The 19851-nt window shown below is 42.1% G+C and overlaps 3 protein-coding genes across 5 annotated transcripts in view; all 3 read left to right on the top strand.

The window, feature by feature from the left end:
- myo15ab (myosin XVAb) overlaps nt 1-13030 on the top strand; it is a 32715-nt gene extending 19685 nt beyond the window's left edge. For all 3 annotated transcript variants that reach the window (XM_029850522.1, XM_029850520.1, XM_029850521.1), the window contains 37 exons: nt 59-131; nt 211-402; nt 913-986; nt 1068-1141; nt 1903-2005; nt 2383-2451; nt 2543-2607; nt 2695-3081; nt 3332-3413; nt 3498-3593; nt 3727-3787; nt 4092-4185; nt 4272-4389; nt 4936-5051; nt 5134-5193; nt 5383-5458; nt 5560-5675; nt 5763-5881; nt 6222-6363; nt 6486-6597; nt 6689-6763; nt 7336-7541; nt 7607-7725; nt 8068-8137; nt 8266-8338; nt 8600-8673; nt 8768-8850; nt 8964-9094; nt 9175-9269; nt 9389-9466; nt 9549-9645; nt 10346-10506; nt 10572-10705; nt 11159-11292; nt 11800-11933; nt 12136-12276; nt 12369-13030. In XM_029850522.1, the coding sequence (XP_029706382.1) occupies nt 59-131; nt 211-402; nt 913-986; nt 1068-1141; nt 1903-2005; nt 2383-2451; nt 2543-2607; nt 2695-3081; nt 3332-3413; nt 3498-3593; nt 3727-3787; nt 4092-4185; nt 4272-4389; nt 4936-5051; nt 5134-5193; nt 5383-5458; nt 5560-5675; nt 5763-5881; nt 6222-6363; nt 6486-6597; nt 6689-6763; nt 7336-7541; nt 7607-7725; nt 8068-8137; nt 8266-8338; nt 8600-8673; nt 8768-8850; nt 8964-9094; nt 9175-9269; nt 9389-9466; nt 9549-9645; nt 10346-10506; nt 10572-10705; nt 11159-11292; nt 11800-11933; nt 12136-12276; nt 12369-12470 (4136 nt within the window). In that variant the 3' untranslated portion in view covers nt 12471-13030. The remainder of the gene's footprint in view (nt 1-58; nt 132-210; nt 403-912; nt 987-1067; nt 1142-1902; nt 2006-2382; nt 2452-2542; nt 2608-2694; nt 3082-3331; nt 3414-3497; nt 3594-3726; nt 3788-4091; nt 4186-4271; nt 4390-4935; nt 5052-5133; nt 5194-5382; nt 5459-5559; nt 5676-5762; nt 5882-6221; nt 6364-6485; nt 6598-6688; nt 6764-7335; nt 7542-7606; nt 7726-8067; nt 8138-8265; nt 8339-8599; nt 8674-8767; nt 8851-8963; nt 9095-9174; nt 9270-9388; nt 9467-9548; nt 9646-10345; nt 10507-10571; nt 10706-11158; nt 11293-11799; nt 11934-12135; nt 12277-12368) is intronic.
- Nucleotides 13031-14617: 1587 nt separating this feature from the next.
- On the top strand, nt 14618-15619 carry LOC101069544 (eukaryotic translation initiation factor 4 gamma 3-like). The gene is made up of 2 exons (XM_011612807.2): nt 14618-14840; nt 14972-15619. Exons 1-2 carry the CDS (start codon nt 14654-14656, stop codon nt 15118-15120), a joined length of 336 nt encoding a protein of 111 aa, XP_011611109.2. The 5' UTR covers nt 14618-14653; the 3' UTR covers nt 15121-15619.
- Nucleotides 15620-15788: 169 nt separating this feature from the next.
- alkbh5 (alkB homolog 5, RNA demethylase) lies at nt 15789-19245 on the top strand. Its single transcript, XM_003972301.3, has 4 exons — nt 15789-17077; nt 17167-17247; nt 17327-17449; nt 18406-19245. The coding sequence occupies exons 1-4, from the start codon at nt 16359-16361 to the stop codon at nt 18572-18574; spliced, it is 1092 nt and encodes a 363-aa protein (XP_003972350.2). The 5' UTR covers nt 15789-16358; the 3' UTR covers nt 18575-19245.
- The last annotated feature ends 606 nt before the right edge of the window (nt 19246-19851 follow it).

The raw sequence follows: 19851 nt of genomic DNA, 5'->3' as shown, positions 1-19851 counted from the left end.
CACACACATACACTTATGTTCTACCGTCATCATTTACAGTATATTTTCCCTCCTGCAGGTGTGTCATTCCTGTGTCCGGTGCATTCCTGGACGACAGGCGAAGAAATGGCCAAAGACATTCTACAGCACAGGTATGTTTTAACTTTTGATCTTTATCACCATGTATTTGGAAGATAAATTTGCGTGCATCGCTTTGTTTTTTGTGTGCAGGGGAGTGTTGGAAGGCCGTCGAGGCTGGTCTGTGTTACTGAAGGAGACGGCTCAGTGGGTGGAGCTGGAGGGCTCTGACTATGTGCTGGATCTAATGTCAGACCTGGAGCTTCCTGCTGACTTCCCTAAACGCAGCAGCTACTTTATCATCTCTGCTCAGGAACCCACCAGAGTGCGGCCCAATGCCAGCATGTGAGACAGAAACAAACCTTAACAGGACAGCCATCAAAATAATGAGGCTGTCTCAACTCTAGTTTGTATCGACACAGCTTATAAAATGCTGCTTCAAAATTCTTCACAAATATTAAGTATCCACAGGCAATTACATTTCTGCAGATGATCTAATCTTGAAACCTCTGCGGTGTTCATAGCAGTAATTCTTCAAGCTAATTTGCACAACCTTAATTGAAAATCTTGTTTCTGACCCACCTTTGGGACCTTGCAGCAAAACGTTAAATAATACATGAATATTTAAAACATACACGGCCTCAGCCTACTTCAACATTTAACTGTTACTTATGCATGACACATTAATTAGCAAAGTAATAATGTAATATATGAAAATGTATTATTCCCGGCGGCTAAACACTCATTTACATGTTGCTGATATTGTTTGTCTTTAGTGAAGCAAATGCTTTCATCTACGACTGCACGTTCAGAGGGTTTTATCTCAAATGGTGTTTATGCTGTATTGTTTTACAGAAGCCTGTTGGGTGGTGGATTTGACCTGTCTAACGATGTCCTCTCCTCCACCATACCCGGCACCGATGGCCTGGGTACATGTTTGAGCAAACATTTGACAAGCCAGTGATTTGAAATGGAATCAAGCATGAATCATCCTCCTGTTCTATCAACAGATTTTGAGCCACGGAGAGGCATGGACCGCTATCTGGACAGCCTGTTTGACCCTGTACTGTCCGATGGAATTGAAGTATGTTATATAATTAATTGCAGTAACACACTAGAACAAATGGGATAATTTTAGTTCAGTAGGCCTTTGGTATATTATAATGAGAGCAACGGTGCAGTGAGTCCTGGTGAGGCTGGATCTGTCTGTATTCAGCTGGGACAGCGAAGTGGTGAATATTAGTCATGCTATCGGATGTGGCCGACAGGAATGAGCGTGTATCAAATGTGTTCTACGGACCTCTTCTGCCCAGCAACCTAATACGTTACTCAGTTACCGTAACTGTAACAGCCATCAGATTGCCACATTGATTTCCCACGTAGGCCATGTTGAGATCTGCTTACAAGGAGCTGACACTTTAGCAAATGAAGGATTTACTATTTAATGAGACATGGCTAAGGAGCGGTTATTGCTAAGTGGCTGATTTCGGGTAGGATAGCTTTCACACTGCAGAGGAATTCCAGTATGAATACCTCTGCAGTATGAACCAGTATGAAATGAACACAACAAAAAGTGTAGAGAGGGAAATATTGAGGCCAGAAATGAGCACGTTAATCCCAGCAGGTGATCTTTTAGATGGCAATATTAGTATTTGAGAAAACGTCATATGATATTCTGATATTCTACATGACAGTAATTCAGATATACCTATTTTGGTTAGATAAGTGCTGAGAAATTTACAGTCAGTAGTTATTTCTTAGGCTGTCTCTGTTTATGTGCATTCATATCATGAGCTGTTGTTAAGCGCTATATTTGTCTGTCCGTCTGTCGCTCTGTCTTCACAGGACACACAATCAGCTACAGGATTGTCCAGCAGAATGAAGGGGGCTGGGGGAGTTGGAAGGGGGTGGCATCAGCAGTCAACTGGCCCCCCTCCTCCACCTGGGGGTCAGTTTAAGAAAATTCACTCCCCTTGACTATAAAAAACAACACTGGAGGCAGAGTCAGGACCCTAGTTTTAGTCTCAGTCAGGGTATCGTCAGATTTATTCTACACTATAGGAATGATTCAAAATATCAAGAATCAATATAACAACAATCCACAACAGTAACTCAGGAACAATTACACTTTACCCCCAATTTCCATTTTCTGTCATGTCGGGAAGGGAGAGCGCAGCAAAGATCGGGGGGAAACAAAGCAGTGGCGGTAACAGGGACAACACCAAATCCTGGTATCCTACAGATACTGACACCTCATTCAGTTAATGAAGTGAATCGTGTAATTTTCACTGTCACGTGTAAAGACTAATGCGCCGTTGTCCATAGCTGTGAGAGTCCTACCCGTGGGTGGCCTGATGTCTCCACCCGTCGCTGCAGTTGCACCTGTAACACTGGGTGTGTATCAAGCCGGATTTTAAGCATGAAGAAAATAGCTCGGCTGACATGCTGCTTTTGCTCTTTTTTTCCTCATACTTCTTTTCACCAGATGCCCAGCAGGCTGCTGTGTCTCAACAGCGGCAGATTATCATGGAACAACAGGCTGTTACCATGGTAAATCTTCCCCGTGGAAGAGAACATATTCTGTACTGCTCTTGTGTGGAGTTTAAAAAAAAGCATCCTATTGTTTTATTTTCCTAGAACCAGCAGATGGTAATGCCACCAATGGCCGTAGCCAGTACCCCGATATCAAGCTCTCCTACCACCCCAACCACAAGCCCTCCTGTCAGCCCTCTTCTCCAGCGCCCTCTTAGCCCATATGCTGCCATACCCACAAGTCCATACGCTAATATTCCACCCAGCCCCTATGCTAACTTCAGTCCCACTCCCTACACTACAGCAAATGTCCCACCCAGCCCCTACCCTCCACCCACTCAACGGGAACAAACACCTTTGCCTCCTGAAGTCCAGCCTCCCGCAGAGCCGGCAGCAGAGCCTCAGTCTGTATCACCCCTCCCTGACTCCAACCCTCATCTAAGCTCTATTAAAACACAGCCAACACAGCCCAAAGCTGAAGCATCTAGTCAGGTCAGTAACTCTGAGACATGTGAGTCAGTAATTCAAGGGGATGTTTTTCCAAAATTCAACAACAAACAGGTAATATTACAATGCAAACAACTAGACAAACACTGATTAAACATAAGTTTCATCAGACTCAGAGGGACAGTTATTGATAACAATTTAAAAGAAAAGTTAATTAAAACCTTGAAATTTACCCAGTGATGTGTGAAAATGGTCCAAAATCTCTCAAGCCTTCTCCGCACCTTCTCTGTTTCAGGTTCAGTCAGGTAAGGACAGCGCTCCTCGCAGGAAGGCTCCAGGCATCCCTGTAAACAAAGATACACCAGCCACAAAGTTGGGTAAGCATGAAGTCTCTGTGACTAAGTCTGAACGAAGAGGACTTCACAGAATGAGCTTTTTTTTTTATGTTTCTTTGGTTTTAGGCCCTGTGAGGCCATCCCCTCCATCCCCTGCCGGGGATGTGGTGAAATACTCATCACAGCTTTCAGATCACATTATTCCAAGCCAAGATGTCCAAGGTATCTGAATTCAGGAGCTATAGTTGACAGTGCATGAAGACAGGATTTGCTGTTGTTGTTATAGAAACACGGAAGAAAAAAATCTTATGGTATATTCAGTTTAATTTTATTGTGGTTTGCATTATTTTTTAAGACATCATCAAAAGGTACAACTCACCACCTCCAGCAACAGAACCAGTACCACCTGGCAAAGGGTGAGTTTTCACAAGCACACAGACAAACGATGGCGGTAACAGACGAGGACTGAGAATATCAATCATATCTAAGAAATGTTAAATCTGTCCACGTCAGTCATAGCTGTTCATGCTTTCTTGTGAATGTACTGAAAGTCTGAAACACAACATTACCACCAGCAGACACTGGCATGTTACTGCATGCAGTGAGCACAACGGTGTGAGAATGACAGTATTAACATACAATCTGGCAAAAACACACAACACAGCACCACATCTGTGCCGTGCATTGATATTCGGGGTTCTCTTGTGTGGCTGTGTTTAGAAGACCAGAAGGGATGTTTAAAAAGAAGCAAAACCCCCGTGATGAGGCTTTACAGATCCTCAGACCTCAGATGGACAATCCTCCCGCACCGCAGGTGGATGCACACGCCTGAAATCATGAAGAATTGTAGAAATATGTGGAGTCGCTGAGGAGTTAAGCAAAGCTTTTGTGTCTGTCCAGCCGAAACCTCCTGCCGTCACTTCACAAGTGCCCTCCACAGTGAAAGAGACGGAAATCAAACCCACAAAAAGTCCAAAGAAGAAAGCTGCAGACCGTCCCCTGCCCATTCCTCCCCCAGGTACTCACAACAAAACACTACACATGTTTCTCCTTTTTGTCTTATATGTGAATAAAGGTCATTTATTGATGTCTAGTAGAGCATTTGCCAACGCTCAGCCTTCAACTATAATTAAAACTGCTTTGTGCACAAATTAATTTAATTACAATGTGGTGTGTTGCTTCCACCCATGGTTATTTGTGAGGCCTCCAAAATGTGAGTACATTCTAATTAAGTAAAAGGTAAAATAACTGTCTAATATCTTTAACAAGAATAGAAACCTGGTAGACACCGGGCTGAACATTGTGGCACTAATAACCCCAAAAAGCACCTTCAGTGGCCTTGATATTAAACCTAATAAGGCAACAAGCTGTAGAAAACGGATTGGAGTTGAAATCGTTGTTTCATGGCGGTGCACTGACTCACCACAGGGACTATCTGTTGATTTGCAGATTTCAAAAGCACATTTCTTCTCTGTTGTCCAAATGTAATTGGAAAGGTGAACGACAATAATCAGAGGATAAAACGGGGCCAACTGAGACGCCTGTCATGTTGTTTTTGGTGCAGTTTCTCGGGAGCTTCCTGTTGAGACAGAATCCATCCAGACTCAGCTTCACCAGAGCACCAATGAAGAACACTACACCTACACTAATGTCCCCTGGAGACTATACCTCAGGAAGGAGGTATGTGCAGCTAAAAGACACAAACACACACCTGTAATCAAACTCTCCTCTTATCCGGCCATCTGTCATTTGGTTTGGGCAGGTTTTTTATCCAAAAGACAGCTTCAACAACCCTCTGGTGCTGGACCTAATTTTCAAACAGGTGCGTTTTGAGGTCAAAGCATGACATTTTTTTCCTTACTATTCAAATTTACTTTATATTTGATGTCAATTTTTTGGCTTTGAGGTCTTCAACTGTGGTCTGTATTTGACAATATAAAAATCACACAGTGATCAAACTAAGGATTATCCCTCCACTACCCTGCTCTTCTGCCTCTGTCCTCCTCTGCAGATTGTGAACGACACTCTGTCAGAGGCATGTGTTCGCATCACCCGGGATGAAAGGCAGAAAATGAAGGCTCTTTTCGGTAGTCTGTCTGTTCTCTGCAGACTTTTTTTTTTAAAGCATACGCTCTAATACAAACACACCTATTTGGCATTCATGAGTTTCTGTCTGTGTGACTGACAGCTAAACACGGGGTAGAGCAGAATATGGATCCAGTTGAAGAGCATGTCAAGAAGACTATTGTCACTGCAGCTAGGGAAACCTGGGAAATATACTTTTCCCGTCTCTTCCCTGCATCGGTAGGTGAAGCGTGTCCACAGAAGATTGTGATTTTGGGTCTGATTCTCGTCACTGTCTTGCTTGTATGTTTATGTGTGTTTGTGCAGGGTAGCGTTGGAACAGGCGTGCAGGTGTTGTCAGTGTCCCACAGTGGCATTAAGCTGTTGAAGACTGTAAAAAGCAGCGCTGCAGCTCCAGATTACTTCAGAGTGCTGCGGCCTTACACGTATGTGTGGCCTCCTCTGTTTTTGGCATTGTTGTGGCTTCAGATATGAGTAGTTTGAAGTTAAGGGTCACTTAACTACATGTTTACTTTTTCACTATCATTAGGAGAACTATATGCAACTTCTCTTAAATTTACCAAATAAAGTCACAGCATTAATGTGTCTCAGCACAAATCACAGCTTTTGACCAAAATGGGAAAAAAGTAGATGCGTTTCAGAGTCTACTGCATTCTCCCTAAAACTATACATCCTCACAAACAAAAAAATGATATTACATATTAATTTAGGGGTCCTATAGTTACTCATGTTTCAACGATCTTTCCTTTAACACTGTCTTTGTAGCTATGCAGACATCCTGTTTGTAACCATCCCATCTGAAAACATGCTGGAGTTTAATTTGACAAATGAGAAACTCATCCTATTCTCAGCCAAGGCACCGCAGGTCAAACATCTCATCGACACCTTCATCAATGAGATCAAAAAGGTAAATGTGCGCTCACACATTAATTCTGTCCCTTACTTGTGCTTTGATATTTTGCAGACACGTGAATCACTAACCAGTTTCAAAATGTAAATGTAATGGTACGATATCGATGTTCCCTTCAGGACTCAGAATATGTGATTGCAGAGCGTAACTTTGTGACAGACGACCGTTCCATGCTCAGCTTTCATAAAAGTGACATCATCAGGCTGCAGGTTATGGACGGGCTGGAGAAAGGTGAGGCGGAGGGGTATATGTAGCTGAAATCCTGTTATCTTCTGAGTGAATTTCTGATATACACAGGTGTGTTTCTGTGTGTGTCCACCAGGTTACAGCTACGGATGTGTGGTAAAAAAGAAGGTTGTGTTTTTAGAGGAGCTGAAAAGAGACACTTCAGACTTTGGTGAGAGTTCATTTATCCACATTTTATCCTCACATCTGACAAAAACAAAAGTACTGTTAGCGTTGCGATCAAGGCATGGAAGTAAGAAGGATGACAAATCCAGCTGTTGAGATTTTTCAGCCTGGGTTGTTTTTAGAAGTACAGTGAAGACATGATCATATCTAAAGGCAGGAATGGAGACGGGTGGCGCTGACAGTGCCCGCAGCCCTCTTTAAAAACAATACTACAGGCAATTCTGAAGATGGAAGCTGCTGACACAATTTAAAAAATATTGATTTGCGTCATTTCTCGAGGACACGAAAGGTGAAATGTGTTTTAAAGCCAGACGTCAAATATCTCCATTGCTCACCAGATAGAGAAAGTAGGGCCGACTCTATATGATGTACTGGGGTTATAGTAGGAGTATTATCTAATTATCTCAGTAAAAAAATATAAAATATATAAAAGCTTTTATATTTGTTTGTAGAAGACCTGTTTATAAAAAGTAACATTTCCTCTATAAGTTAATGGTAACTGTTTAAATCCTTTTACAGTTGGTTGACTGTATGTTGACCGTCTGTTCTGTGTGCCAGGTTGGAAGTTCGGTGCTGTGTTCAGTCGCTCGGGTGCGTTCCCGGCTGATTGTGTCCATCCGATCACTCCTCCCGACTTCTTGTCACTGCCACTGGACCGCACGACTGAGCCGCGAGGAGGAGCCAGACAGTTCGCTGTGTCATCGGCTGTGGCTGTGGCTGTGGCGTCCACCACGGCTGCGTACGGGATCGATCAAACCATAGAGGTAGAAGCACACTCACACACGGAGATTTCTTTTCTATTTTTTTTAATGAATCTTTTGATTTTTAGAGAGTTCCCTTAGATGGTGTCAGTGATGGCGAGCTGGATGAGACAATGCTGCAGGACGCCAGATACGATATGCTTGAGTTTGCCAAGAAGTACTTCAGACGTGGACCCATAGGAAGAGGGTCAGACAAAGAAAAACACATGCATCCTCACTGTCATATATAAATATTTACAAAGATATTACTTTTTAGACACTGTGTAAAGATTCAAGATTCAAGAGTACTTTATTGATCCCTTTAGGGGGTGTCCACCAGGGAAATTAGCATCTCCAAAGATCTACAAGCATCTACAAAATTTCCCACCACCATTACACCCCATTAAACCTATTAAAGATAATAAAAAGTAAAAAAAGTAATATCTTTGTAAATATTTTAAGTGGCGTAATTGCTGTATTTTTAAATATGTTTTATTGCTAATAAGTCTGCTGTTACTGTCTCCTCATGTGTTGATCACGCTGTTTTCAGGGATTCCCTGAAGAGTAAAAACAAGAACAGAGAATCCACAGAGCCGGCTGACATGATCAAGTTCTCCAAGGTAGCTACTAAAGCTTAAGCTGTTCAGCAATCTGTTTCCTAAATGCTTTGTGTGCTGTTTTTTGACTTTTTTTTTCTTCATTGATTTGTTTAGACTGTATTTATCCTTCACAATCTTTTTTTTTTCAGAATCCTCTGACTGAGTCTCTCATAGAGTTTGCAGACCCAGTTTTAAACAGAGTGGCAGCAGATCTCTTCATGAGTAAGATCCCACCTTCTTTCCTCCAGTTCCATTATCTTAATATTTTTTCCTTGTTACATCTCTGTTTTAATTTCTTTCTAATATAAATAGTTGAAGGCTGTAGCTTGTATGTGTGTTTCAGAACAACAGATTCTAAATGTATTTTAAGCCAAGTAGATCTTAATTAAGTTGTTAAAACATATATCATAAACCTGACCAGACTCGTGACATGATGTTGGTGCGTGTGTGTGTGCGTGTGTGCGTGCGTGCGTCCATGCACAGTGGTGATGCGTTTCATGGGTGACTCTCCATTAAAGGGGCTGTCAGAACAGGAAGTGGTCAGCACCTTTCTCAAGGTAAATACAGGCAGCTTTCTTCCCAGGTTAGCATTATGTCTTTGGTAGCTGCTGCGTGCATGCGTGTACATCTGTGTGTGTGTCCTCATCTTAGCTCATAGGAGAGTTTACCTTGATGCGGGATGAGGCTTACTGCCAACTCCTCAAACAGCTTACTGCTAACACCAGCTCCAAACCGTAAGTCGGCTTCAGCACATTAATGTTGTACACATGCCAACACACACACACACACATATGCTCCTCGCGTCCCTGATCCTCTAATCCTGAGTGTATCTGTGTACTTTGTGCAGTGATAGTTGTCAGCGAGGGTGGAGGCTGCTGTACGTCATGACTGCTTTCCATCAATGCTCTGAAGTCCTCAAGCCTTTCCTGTTGAAATACCTAGGACAGGCCTCTGTCAGTGCCGGGCCACAGTATCAAGGTACACACACACAAACACACACACCCACACACTGTGCACCTTGGCAGATTCAGCAGTTGTGTCTAATGTTACCTAAACAGGCATAGCTAAAGCGTGTGAGCAGAACTTGAAGAAGACTTTCCAGCATGGTGGGCGTATTGTTCCACCAAACAGCATGGAGCTGAAGGCCATGATGGTCAGTGTCAAATTATATACAGCTTATTTAGATTTTAGACCATTTTGTTAGTTTTTAAAATGCAGCCACAGCTGAGCCCCTTTCTGTCCATTAGATACATCTACATTTTTCCTTTATAGGCGGGTCGCAGCTCAAAACGTCAGCTGGTTCTTTTTCCCGGAGGCATTGAACGCCACGTGAAAATTAAAACATGCTCTGTAAGTTTTCCAACAATAATAACGGTCCATTACAGTCCTTCATACGGATCTGTTGATCTCATAGATTCTCCTTGTTTTTTAGGTTGCTCTGGAGGTCATTGAGGAGTTGTGTTATGAAATGGGTTTACACAGACTGGAGGCCATAAAAGAATATGCCGTATTTTTAGTCACCAGCAGAGGTAAGTTTATTTGTGCACACATGGGAATCTTCTGCTTGTTTTCATAGACGCAGACCCAAGCACAGATCACATATCAAGCAGACAGATCAGTTTCTAGTTGTCTGAAGAGTCGTTCAGGTTCACAAGACTGATCGACACAACTGAGCACCAGCTAATTCCAAATGTATCCTAATTACAGTGAGGGGACCTTTATTTTTTTGGTCAGAGAGGAACATGGACAATGAACAACATGGGCCAGGACAGTATACTTAATGTCATCAGTGTTGTAGTGAGAAAGCATTTTATTTCATAACAGATTCATCTGTAGAAAGAATAGTAAAACCTTCTACTTTTATATAAACTTGAAGCCAGAGCTGCTCCCTCGAGGCTTCAACAGCATTTTGACTAAAATTGCACCAAAGAATTTCTATCACGATCAGCAGGATCAAGTGTTGCTCTGAGATCGTTTGCAGTTCTGATCAGTGTGTTTTGTGGTTAACTTTACCACCAGGCTGATGGACAGAAAAGAATCTGCCAAGTCTTCATTGGCAGATTCTAATCTTGTACAAACTGATTACTTTTATTTTTGGTGTCTGAAGGTTTTCCTGTAATTGTAGTTGTAGTTTCATCTGTAACGACACGGATCTCCTCGTGCTCGTGTGCCATTTAAAATGACACAGATAATTAAAAATTCATTCTATGTCCACGCGGATGTGTTCAGGTCAGAATGTCCGTCCTCTGAACAAACACGAGTACATCCTTGATGTGGCGACTGAGGCCGAGTTAGTTGACAGCACCTACAGTTTGTGGTTCAGAAGAGTCATCTGGTCTCAGCCTCTCAATTTTGAGAACGAGCTGTGTGTCACAATGCACTATAACCAGGTGAGACTGGGGTGTTTCTCATGCACGAAGCGTATGTGTGTATCTAACTGTCTGTGCGTGTTCAGATCTTGCCAGATTATCGAAAAGGTCTCTTAAATGTTCTGCCGAACGGAAAAGTGAGCGAGCAGCAGTTCCACCAGATCTCTAAACTGGCAGCCCTGCAGCACAGAGCCAAAGACATCATCTTCATCCCCAGCATGTGAGGAAACAATTTTAAAAAAGCTTTCTTATCAGAAAGAAAACATTCACGAGTGCCGAGCCAAGTGGCGATAATTTCAGTTACCACAGCCTCATTCGTGACTGCACTTCCTGTGTTATGTATTCCAAACCACATCAATTACAGCCCTCTATTAGAGTGTATTTTGATTCAGTTAAAGGTCTTGTGTTTGTCTTTTTTAATTAGCACAAAAACAGTTAAAAACCTCTCTACTTTTTTCTTTTTTTTTAAAAAATTTTGTCAGCACCAAACACTTGGGTCCTTTCGGGTTCTGGTAGTTGTTATCACTGTCGCCTTCTCCCAAAGCTGAGAGCTGAGAGCGGAACAGAACTGCTCGGCGTGTAAATTAATTCTGACTGATGTTGAGAAATCACTGAGTGAAGCAGACCTCCGTTTATCTTCTTTTTTCCTCCTCTCCCGCTCTCTATCCTCCAGACATGAACTATCGGAGTACATTGCCACACCTCTGTTCAAAAAGCAACCGCCTCAGCAGTGGGTTGCCATGGTGACGCAGCACATGCAGCAAGTGCAGGCCCTGAACCCACATCAGTCCAGAGCACAGTTTCTTGGTAGGATCTAACGGAACTACCTAGAAACAGATGTTAAATGGAATATTAGGACATGCTAAATGAATATTAGCATCATCCCAAACATGAACCAAAACTGTGGTATATGACAGACAAACTCTGCCAACTCTTCTTTGTTTACTGCAGTTTAGCTCCTAATTTAATGTAACAATTTAAAACGATAAAGACATGTGAAACCAGGATTTTGAATGCTTTTACGTCAACACTGCAGAAATCTTTAGTTTTCACAGTAAAAGACTTGGTTACAGAATGTTCTTGCTGTTCCCTTGACAAATAGAACCCATTCTAAATCACATCATACCAAGTCAAGAGTCAAACTTTATTCTATTCCTCTACTATATAAAAATAGATTATAAAGTTAGCAAAACTCAAAGTTAAAACACTAAACATTTTCATTCTCTGAAGAGTCTCAAGTCAGATTGTGGCGACATCTGTTCTAATCCTTCTAAACATGATGTTGTGTGTGTGTGTGTGTGTGTGTGTGTCCAGGGCTGGTCAGCGCATTCCCCATGTTCGGCTCTTCGTTCTTCTACATCCACAGCAGCAGCTCCACCACCTTCTACGCTCCCACGATTCTCGCTGTCAATCAACATGGCCTCCACTTCCTGCACAAAAACACACATGTAAAGATGCAAACACACACACAAACACACACAGGTTTTAATGTGTGTGTATCTCCCAGTGTGTCTTTGTGTGTAAACACTGATAGATTTTAGCTGAGTTCCCTAACTGGTACAATAATTGTATGGTTGCAAGTACATTTTTCCTTTTACTATAGTGTTTTGATCATCCTGAGGGACTTTGATGTAATGCTCTGTGCTGCAGGAGCTGATGTCAGTGGTCCCCCTGGTGGAGGTGCAGTCCAGTCGCACCCAGAGGCCTTCCACAGGAACCAGTTACCCATATGTTGACCTTACTCTGGGGGACATGAATACACAGCGGGTGGTTCAGCTGCAGCTGGAGCAGGTATCAGACAAAATCAACAGGAAATGCTGCTCTGAGGACAGATATTTTTTTTCCAGTGGAGTTCAATGGAGCATGTTTGTCCTCGTCCACAGGGCCTGGAGCTGTGTCGAGTCATCGCCATGCAGGTGGAAAACATGATGTTTGCGCGGGAAAAAAGACTCACCCTGCCACCCAGTGAAATCACCATGCTATAACATTTAATTGTGCTTAACTGTACGTCCAATAATGTAAAAAAAATGCCCACGTTGGACACAAACACATTAAGCCTACCTCTCCTTATGTTCAAGTGTGCCTCACACACATATGTATAAGTATAGATGAGCCTCCCTTTTTACTTCCATTTATTTTCATTTTCAGGTGCAGTGAAAAGTCCTTAAACTCTTTTTTTGTCACCTCAGTACCTTTTCAATTGTAATGTAAATGTAAATAGTTTTACAGGATTACATGTTTTCATCTGCGCTAAGGCTACTAATTACGGTAACTAGAAGATGTGTCATGGGCCATGCACCTTGTCATCATAAATTTTTGTAAATGATGATGATAACATCCTTTTTTAATATTTTTTCTAATGATATCGTTGAATACAGTACTGTATGTGGTGTAAAAATGTGGTTCAACTTTATTTTTTACAAAAAGTACTGAAATAAATCTAGAGACAAAGAGGGTTTCTGAAGAAGTCAACAGGGTTCAAATATTAGTTTGTAAATATCGCTTTTAAATATGGTTCCTAAATGGGCCTATACGTTATAGTTTTAGATTAGTCGTAGTTTTGTGACAAATCTGTTGTTTTTTTTGACGATTCTGTTTTTCATTTTTCATAGGAAATTATATCGTTTGTATTCATTTAAATGAATTAATTTATAACTATATATAGTAATATTATATATTTTATATTCATACATTTATATTTGTGTGTGTGTGTGTGTGTGTGTATATATATATATACATAATACCTTACATTAGATTATGTTGGATTTTTGTCATGGTTATCAATATCAATTACAATCACAACAGTGATGATGATAATAATAATAAACATTAAAATATTGTTATTATTATCATGATTTTTATATTTTATTTCAGTTTATCTTGTAAATGGGTTTTCAACAACATATATGGAAACAGGGAGGCTGCACAGCACAGAAGCTGCACAAGGTGAGAAAAGGGAAATTTTGACCTGTACACATGACCTGTGACGGATGCACATGGTGCTCTGTACATGGTTTGGCAATTCATCACAATTAGCATTTACAGTACAGGTTTAAGCTCTCTGGGTGAGAGTGAAATGCAAAGAGGATCCTTCCTGCTCTGGCCTGCAAGCCTCTTGGGAACCTTTCAGCCCAAGGTTACGCTTAGGAATGGTCATGAGTGCTGAAATATAACAGTTTTTCCCAGATGACTAAAATAAATATAATAAATTTACAGCCACCTGAGTCAGTGTTGGGCACAAATGGGTGATTTTTAAATAGGTTAACACCCTGACACATGTTTAGACGTATATACTGTACATACACATGTTTCCCTTTTGAAAAAAAGATTAAAATAAATCAGTAAACACTAGCATAATTGCATAAAAATACTAGAAAATTAAAGAAAAACAGATAAAACTCATTTCATTTTAATTTAAGATACCGAAAATAGTGGAAATGTAGCTATCCAAGCCGTAGTTTTTGCTGCTGTTATGGCCCACTCATGAGGTCCACAAAGAAAGAGGAAGACACGCTGACCAGTTTAACCCTTTATTTCTTAAACCAAAAAGAAAACACCCAACAAAGGAATATGGCAGGTGAGAGTGAAAATCAGGGGTGTGAGCAAGTGCCTGGATGAAGTGAGTGAAGGGGTAAAGTATGCTGTAGGTGTCAAATCCAATAATTCACCAAGAGGCAAAGCAACTGGGGACATCAGGTGGAGGTAGGATCGGGTGGAGCTTTATAACCTGCAGATCACTGGTGAGGTGCTCCAATTAGGTTAGCTCCACCCTGCTGAAACCTGTGAACCACAGACAGCAAGACAACCCCACCGCTCAGGGGCCGTCACAGTCCGGTCAACCACTGACAAGCCCAGAAATCTATACTCATGTCACCCTGAGTCCAGTTAAAGTGACATTTGTTGGGTTCTGGGAGGTTGGTTACGGTTTTCTTCCTGCAGGGGGCGTGATGGAGCTTCTCCCCTGCCGCAGCTGGAGCCGCAGCCAGACTCACCTGTGGCCTATCAGTAGTCTAGTCCCCTATTTAAAGTCTGTACTCCTGTTTGCCAGTGTTGGGATGTTTTGATGTTTCTGTCCAAAAACCTGATTAATTAGTTTTACTCCACATAGATGTCTGTTTTACATTATGTGAGCACATACACAGAACCAGTCTGGGACACTTTATGGTCCATGATTAGATGTGTTCAGTTTCTTTACAGTGGTGTGAAGAGAGTGTTTGTGTTGTCAGGTGGGGTTCATACACTGAGAACCTATGAGCTGCTCCAGAGAGTGAGCCTGTACATCAAGGATGACCACAAGCAGCTGGTGGCCCTGAACGTTCTGCAACAGCTGGTGGTCCACATAGACCAACCTGATGGTGAGTGTCCCATCTATCCACCTCAACAGTCATGGCTTTGTTCTTTTTAACTTTGAACTACAAATTCAGAAGCCAGTGGTGTTTTTCTATTTACTTATTCCTGTGATTTTTGTTGGTGTGTGTCCGTGTAGGTCTGCTGTGGATGTTTTTTGATGTGCTGTTGGATGAAGAAGTCATCCAGGATGAGACTTTCTTCAAATGGAAGTCGTCCACAGTCTCTGTAATATCCGTCCGCAACTTCTTCACCTGGCTCCAAGAGGCTAACAGACGGATAAACTGAACTTATGGAGCAAAAAAAAAATTTTTTTTTTTTTTTAAATCTGCATTACTTCATTATCAGTAATATCTTTGAATAAAATTCAATTTATTTCCAAATACAAGTCCTTAAATATCATTTATGTTTTAGTGAAGTTGGGTAATGTAGTCTCGACTGGCACCATTTATCCTGATGTGATAATCACGTTTTACTTTATAAAGGAGTTTTGGTTTATTGAGGTGGAATGTTCAAGACTGTTATAAACATTTATACTAAAACTGCCTAAAAAGCACAATCTCTAACAAGTATTAATCGTTTATAATGGTTAATGATAAAAGTGCTATATAAAGTAAAATAGATTCTGATATTTTGAGCGTATTTCTTATATTTGTTCTTTTAGTAATACTAAAACATTACACTCAAGCTTGATGTAATGGGATGGAAATGGGGGATTCAATTTCTTCACTTGGGCCAAAATGTGGCATTGATCATACATAATATTAGAAATGTAAACTCAAAACATGTAAAAAAATAAATAGTGTTTGTGTATAGTAATCCATACAATTGCAAGTGTGCGTGTGTGTGTGTGTGTGCCAAAATGGGTTTATTGAGTCTTCCTTCCAGACCACGTGACCGCGCGGGTCGCTGCGCATGCGCAAACCTCCAGTAGGTTACACGCGTTTATTTTCAGTCTTTCGGTAGGGGACGCGTAGTGACTGTAAACTGTGGGTGGTTGGGTCTTCCTCTGGTATTACGATGTTTTCTCCTCCGACGCCGGAGGTAAAAACTGACCGTTGTGTCCGGAAGACGGGGTTTTCGGGATTCGGCCGTGACATGTGAAATGTTGCTGCGTGCTTTGTCGGTGTCCGCAGTGGGCTGACTAAACCAGGTTAGCTTAGCAACTAGCCAGGCACATCGGGTAGCTATCGTTAGCTTTTCATTCTACAGTGCGTGTTTCTATATTTGAAGGCCGTTTGTTTAAACTCTGTGCTTTCGAAAACCCACAATAATATCAATAATATTAACCAATCTCTTTATCAGAGTGATATTTATTTGCCTGGAGCGACTTGGGGGACGTTAGATAGCTGCGTGTGGATGCTGGGCTATGCCGCGAATGATTTAGAAAAGATTTATTTTGATACCTATTGCGCTCAGATTAGTCACACTAAGAAAAACTTTGTGGAAATGCACTGCTGACATGCGCTAACGGTTAGGCTAGAAAGTCGCAACACACAAGAAGTATTGTTTAGGTTTTGGCTGACATGGCATCGAGCGGATACTTTGACCTGAGGGAGAAACTGAAATCCACCACTCCGCACAGAGATGAGAGGAAAAGCAAATACGTGGACAGCGCAAAAAACGGCAGTGGAAAGGGCCAGAAACGCAAGTTCCGAGAGTCCGACGACGATGACTACGAGCACAGCGACGACAGCGTGGATCTCAGGGAGCAGGAGGCCCGCCTGGTGAGGGACAGCATCCTGCAGAAGAGCATCTTCTCACCGGAGCAGTGCGCCGCCATCGAGGAGAAGATCGACGACGTGGTTGCCCAAGCAGAGGCTGGACTTTACCGTGAGCATACCGTGGACAGGGCACCCCTCCGCAACAAGTACTTCTTCGGGGAGGGCTACACGTATGGGTCCCAGTTGGAGAAGCGTGGACCCGGTCAGGAGAGGCTGTACCGCAAAGGAGAAGTTGATGAGATCCCAAACTGGGTGCATGAACTGGTGATCAAGCCTCTTGTTTCCAATGGAGTGGTCCCGGATGGTTTTGTAAACAGCGCAGTCATCAATGATTATCAGCCTGGCGGCTGCATCGTGTCTCACGTTGATCCGCTGCACATCTTTGCAAGACCCATCGTCTCGGTGTCCTTCTTCAGCGACAGCGCTCTTTGCTTCGGGTGCCGCTTTCAGTTCAAACCCATCCGCGTGTCGGAGCCTGTGTTTGTCCTGCCCGTTAAAAGAGGGAGCGTGACAGTCCTCAGGTGACCGGCTGCATCTTTTGCAATGATATTGCGTAAACTTGTGTTTTTAATGTTGCTTTTGTGGACTAAAGGTCTTTTCTCTTTGCTAGTGGCTATGCTGCTGATGACATCACCCACTGCATCAGACCACAGGACATCAAGGAGCGTCGTGCAGTCATAATCCTCAGAAAGTGGGTTGGCGCACGTTCGGGTGTCTCACGTGATGATGTGCTCTTTTGCCTCTGCTTGATTTTTGTTGTCATTTTGCAGAACCAGACCCGATGCTCCTCGGCTGGACTCACCTGACCACTGCTTGAGCTCATCTGCAGAAAGACCAGCTCCTCTGAAAGCCAAGCGATCTTATCGCAGAGCAGACCCGAATGCTGCTCACAGGTCTGCCAGAAGACGCAGTATATATTCAAGTTTAACAGGAAATGATCAGTGTCACGCGATCGTAATTCAGTCACTTCCATATCACTGGTCTTTTGTGATGAGTAGAAGGCCGAGGAAGTCTGAATTCACTTGCGTTCGACTGTTTAAAAATGGATGCTTGTGACCTTAAATCCAAATGATGAGTTAGTCATCTTAAACTTGGTGCTTAGTAAGCGGAGGTGCCAGATTTCTTTAAACCTTACCCGGCTGGATTAAATGCCGTTAAACCTACAAGTCGGAGCATATTATTTACACATGATCATTTTCTATTTGAAATTATCGAGGGTGGCTCCCCACCAGACGGAGACCTTTAATCGAGCCAGCTGGGCCGACATCAATTTGTACACAGCCCCACTTGTGTCAGGTCTGGGTTATTAGAAAACCAGTGAACTGGTGATGGCCTTTAAAGACCTGCACCCTTTCATATCAATCTGAAGGCGACCTGACATGCCTGTCCCACGCTTGAATTAGCATCTTGGTCACTGTTGCGTAGAAGTCACCGTTGCAATCTCGCAGGGTCACACCTCATAATATTTCTGTCACTTTTTAACATGGCCCAGCTCTATAAATCCATCTGTGGAAAAAAAGACATTTAATTTAAATTGGCGTCACTTGAAGTTTGAGCTGCGCTGCATGAAAAATGATTTTGAAACTGCGTCAGCGGTGTCACAGTGATCAACGGCTCAGTTATGTCAGACCTAACAGTAATTTAATCTGTGCTGCAGCCTTTTGAAAACAGATGGTTCTTCTTTCTGTTTAGACTTTTGATCACATGTAACCGAACTGCAACTGTGGCCCCCAGTAATGTTTCTCTTTGTTTAAAGAGGGTCTAAAGTTGAAAACCAAGGGTTCTTTTCAGGTGATGTACAATAAAAAAAAAATTGCAGAATATTTACAGCTCCATTTTCCTCCATTAGGCCAAGGGTTCTAGAGATGGACAAAGAAGAGAACAGACACCCGTCAATGTCCCATCAACACCAACACCAACGCCACAGCATCGGCTCAGAGAACTACCGGAGGCGGGGTCAAGCGTCTGACAAACACCAGGATAGTTCAGGACGCAAAGTGAAAATGAGACGTCATTGAGCACCGTTCTGTGATAATTCTACACACTAAAACCTGTTCTTTTATGTATATTCTAACTCTTTGGACCAGTAATTTTGCTTACCCAACATCCATTCTGGTACAATAGCACAGTGATCTGATTTTGATATGTGTGGGTTATTTCAAGTTCATATTTGATTCTGGCGAATGAATTTGGTATCTCTGCAGCACTAGAGACTCAATGGTCAGGCTCCTGGAGGTCAACCTGTTTAGGTTCTCTAGTCATGTTTTATTTCTCTGTACCTAGTTTTTTGAAAATGGCAAATACTTTTTGTAACTGAGATGTACAGATTGCAAAAGGACTGATGTATGTAGGGATTTGTACAAAAGGAAACAAGCTGTAATCTAACTTCTTATAGTGTACAATGTTTGTATAGTCCTTGATTGAGGGGAACTTTTGTGCAGAATGAAAAATTTTGGGTTTTTTGCACCTACTTCTTTGCCCCTGCCTTTCCTGTTCCATCCCAAATCTGGCCCCTCACAGTTAAAGCGGAGGACTCTGGCAGATGCGCTGCTATATGCGGAAGCATTTACCAAACACTTTTTAGAGTCCCAAAAGTGCCCTGCTCCTTACACTCCTGTCTAAATTTGTTTTATCTTATATAGAGGCAGCCATGTTACTGCTGTTCTGTATTAAATTTATTTCCATTTCAGTGATGTCTCATTGAGATCTTTCTTTAAGGAAACAGTCAAGATCTGCGTGGATGTGTGTGTAGAAAAGCAATTTGGTGTCGCAGTTTGCTGCGTAAACAAGGATAGGGTTCCTTACTTCCCCTTAGTCAGCTCTCTGGCAGAGATACTCAATAGCTCGCTGTTGGGTTAGTCTGGAGTTACACGTGAATAAAAATAACCTGGGTTCAGGGCAGAGACTGGTTACTAAAAACAGTTTTAATTAGTTCCTGTTTTTCAAGGCTATCACAGTTAAAATGTCAGGAGAAGTTTGAGATCTACCGAGCTGTGGAAGATCTGAAAACAATGGAGCATTTCCAATGGCAGCTTTAAAAAAAAAAATCACATTTCTGGCTTCAAAAGTGGCAGCTGTGTGAAATAAAACTAGATTTGTGAGCAGATATAGACTCCTGGATACAACATCCCTGACAAGCTTGTTTTTGAGACATGAGTCATGAGACATGAAGACTTATTTTGTATCGCCTTCCTAAATCCAGAGTTCTTAGTGTGAGACTATCAGACTTTTAATCTTTATATTGCCAAACCAAACTCAGCAAGATATTTTAGGCGTATTATTTTAAAAAGATAAA

The sequence above is a fragment of the Takifugu rubripes genome, chromosome 17 (genome assembly GCF_901000725.2).
Source record: "Takifugu rubripes chromosome 17, fTakRub1.2, whole genome shotgun sequence".
In the NCBI taxonomy this organism is placed as follows: domain Eukaryota; kingdom Metazoa; phylum Chordata; class Actinopteri; order Tetraodontiformes; family Tetraodontidae; genus Takifugu; species Takifugu rubripes.
The sequence above is the reverse complement of the archived record's forward strand: the minus strand, read 5'-3'. Positions and strand labels throughout refer to the sequence as shown.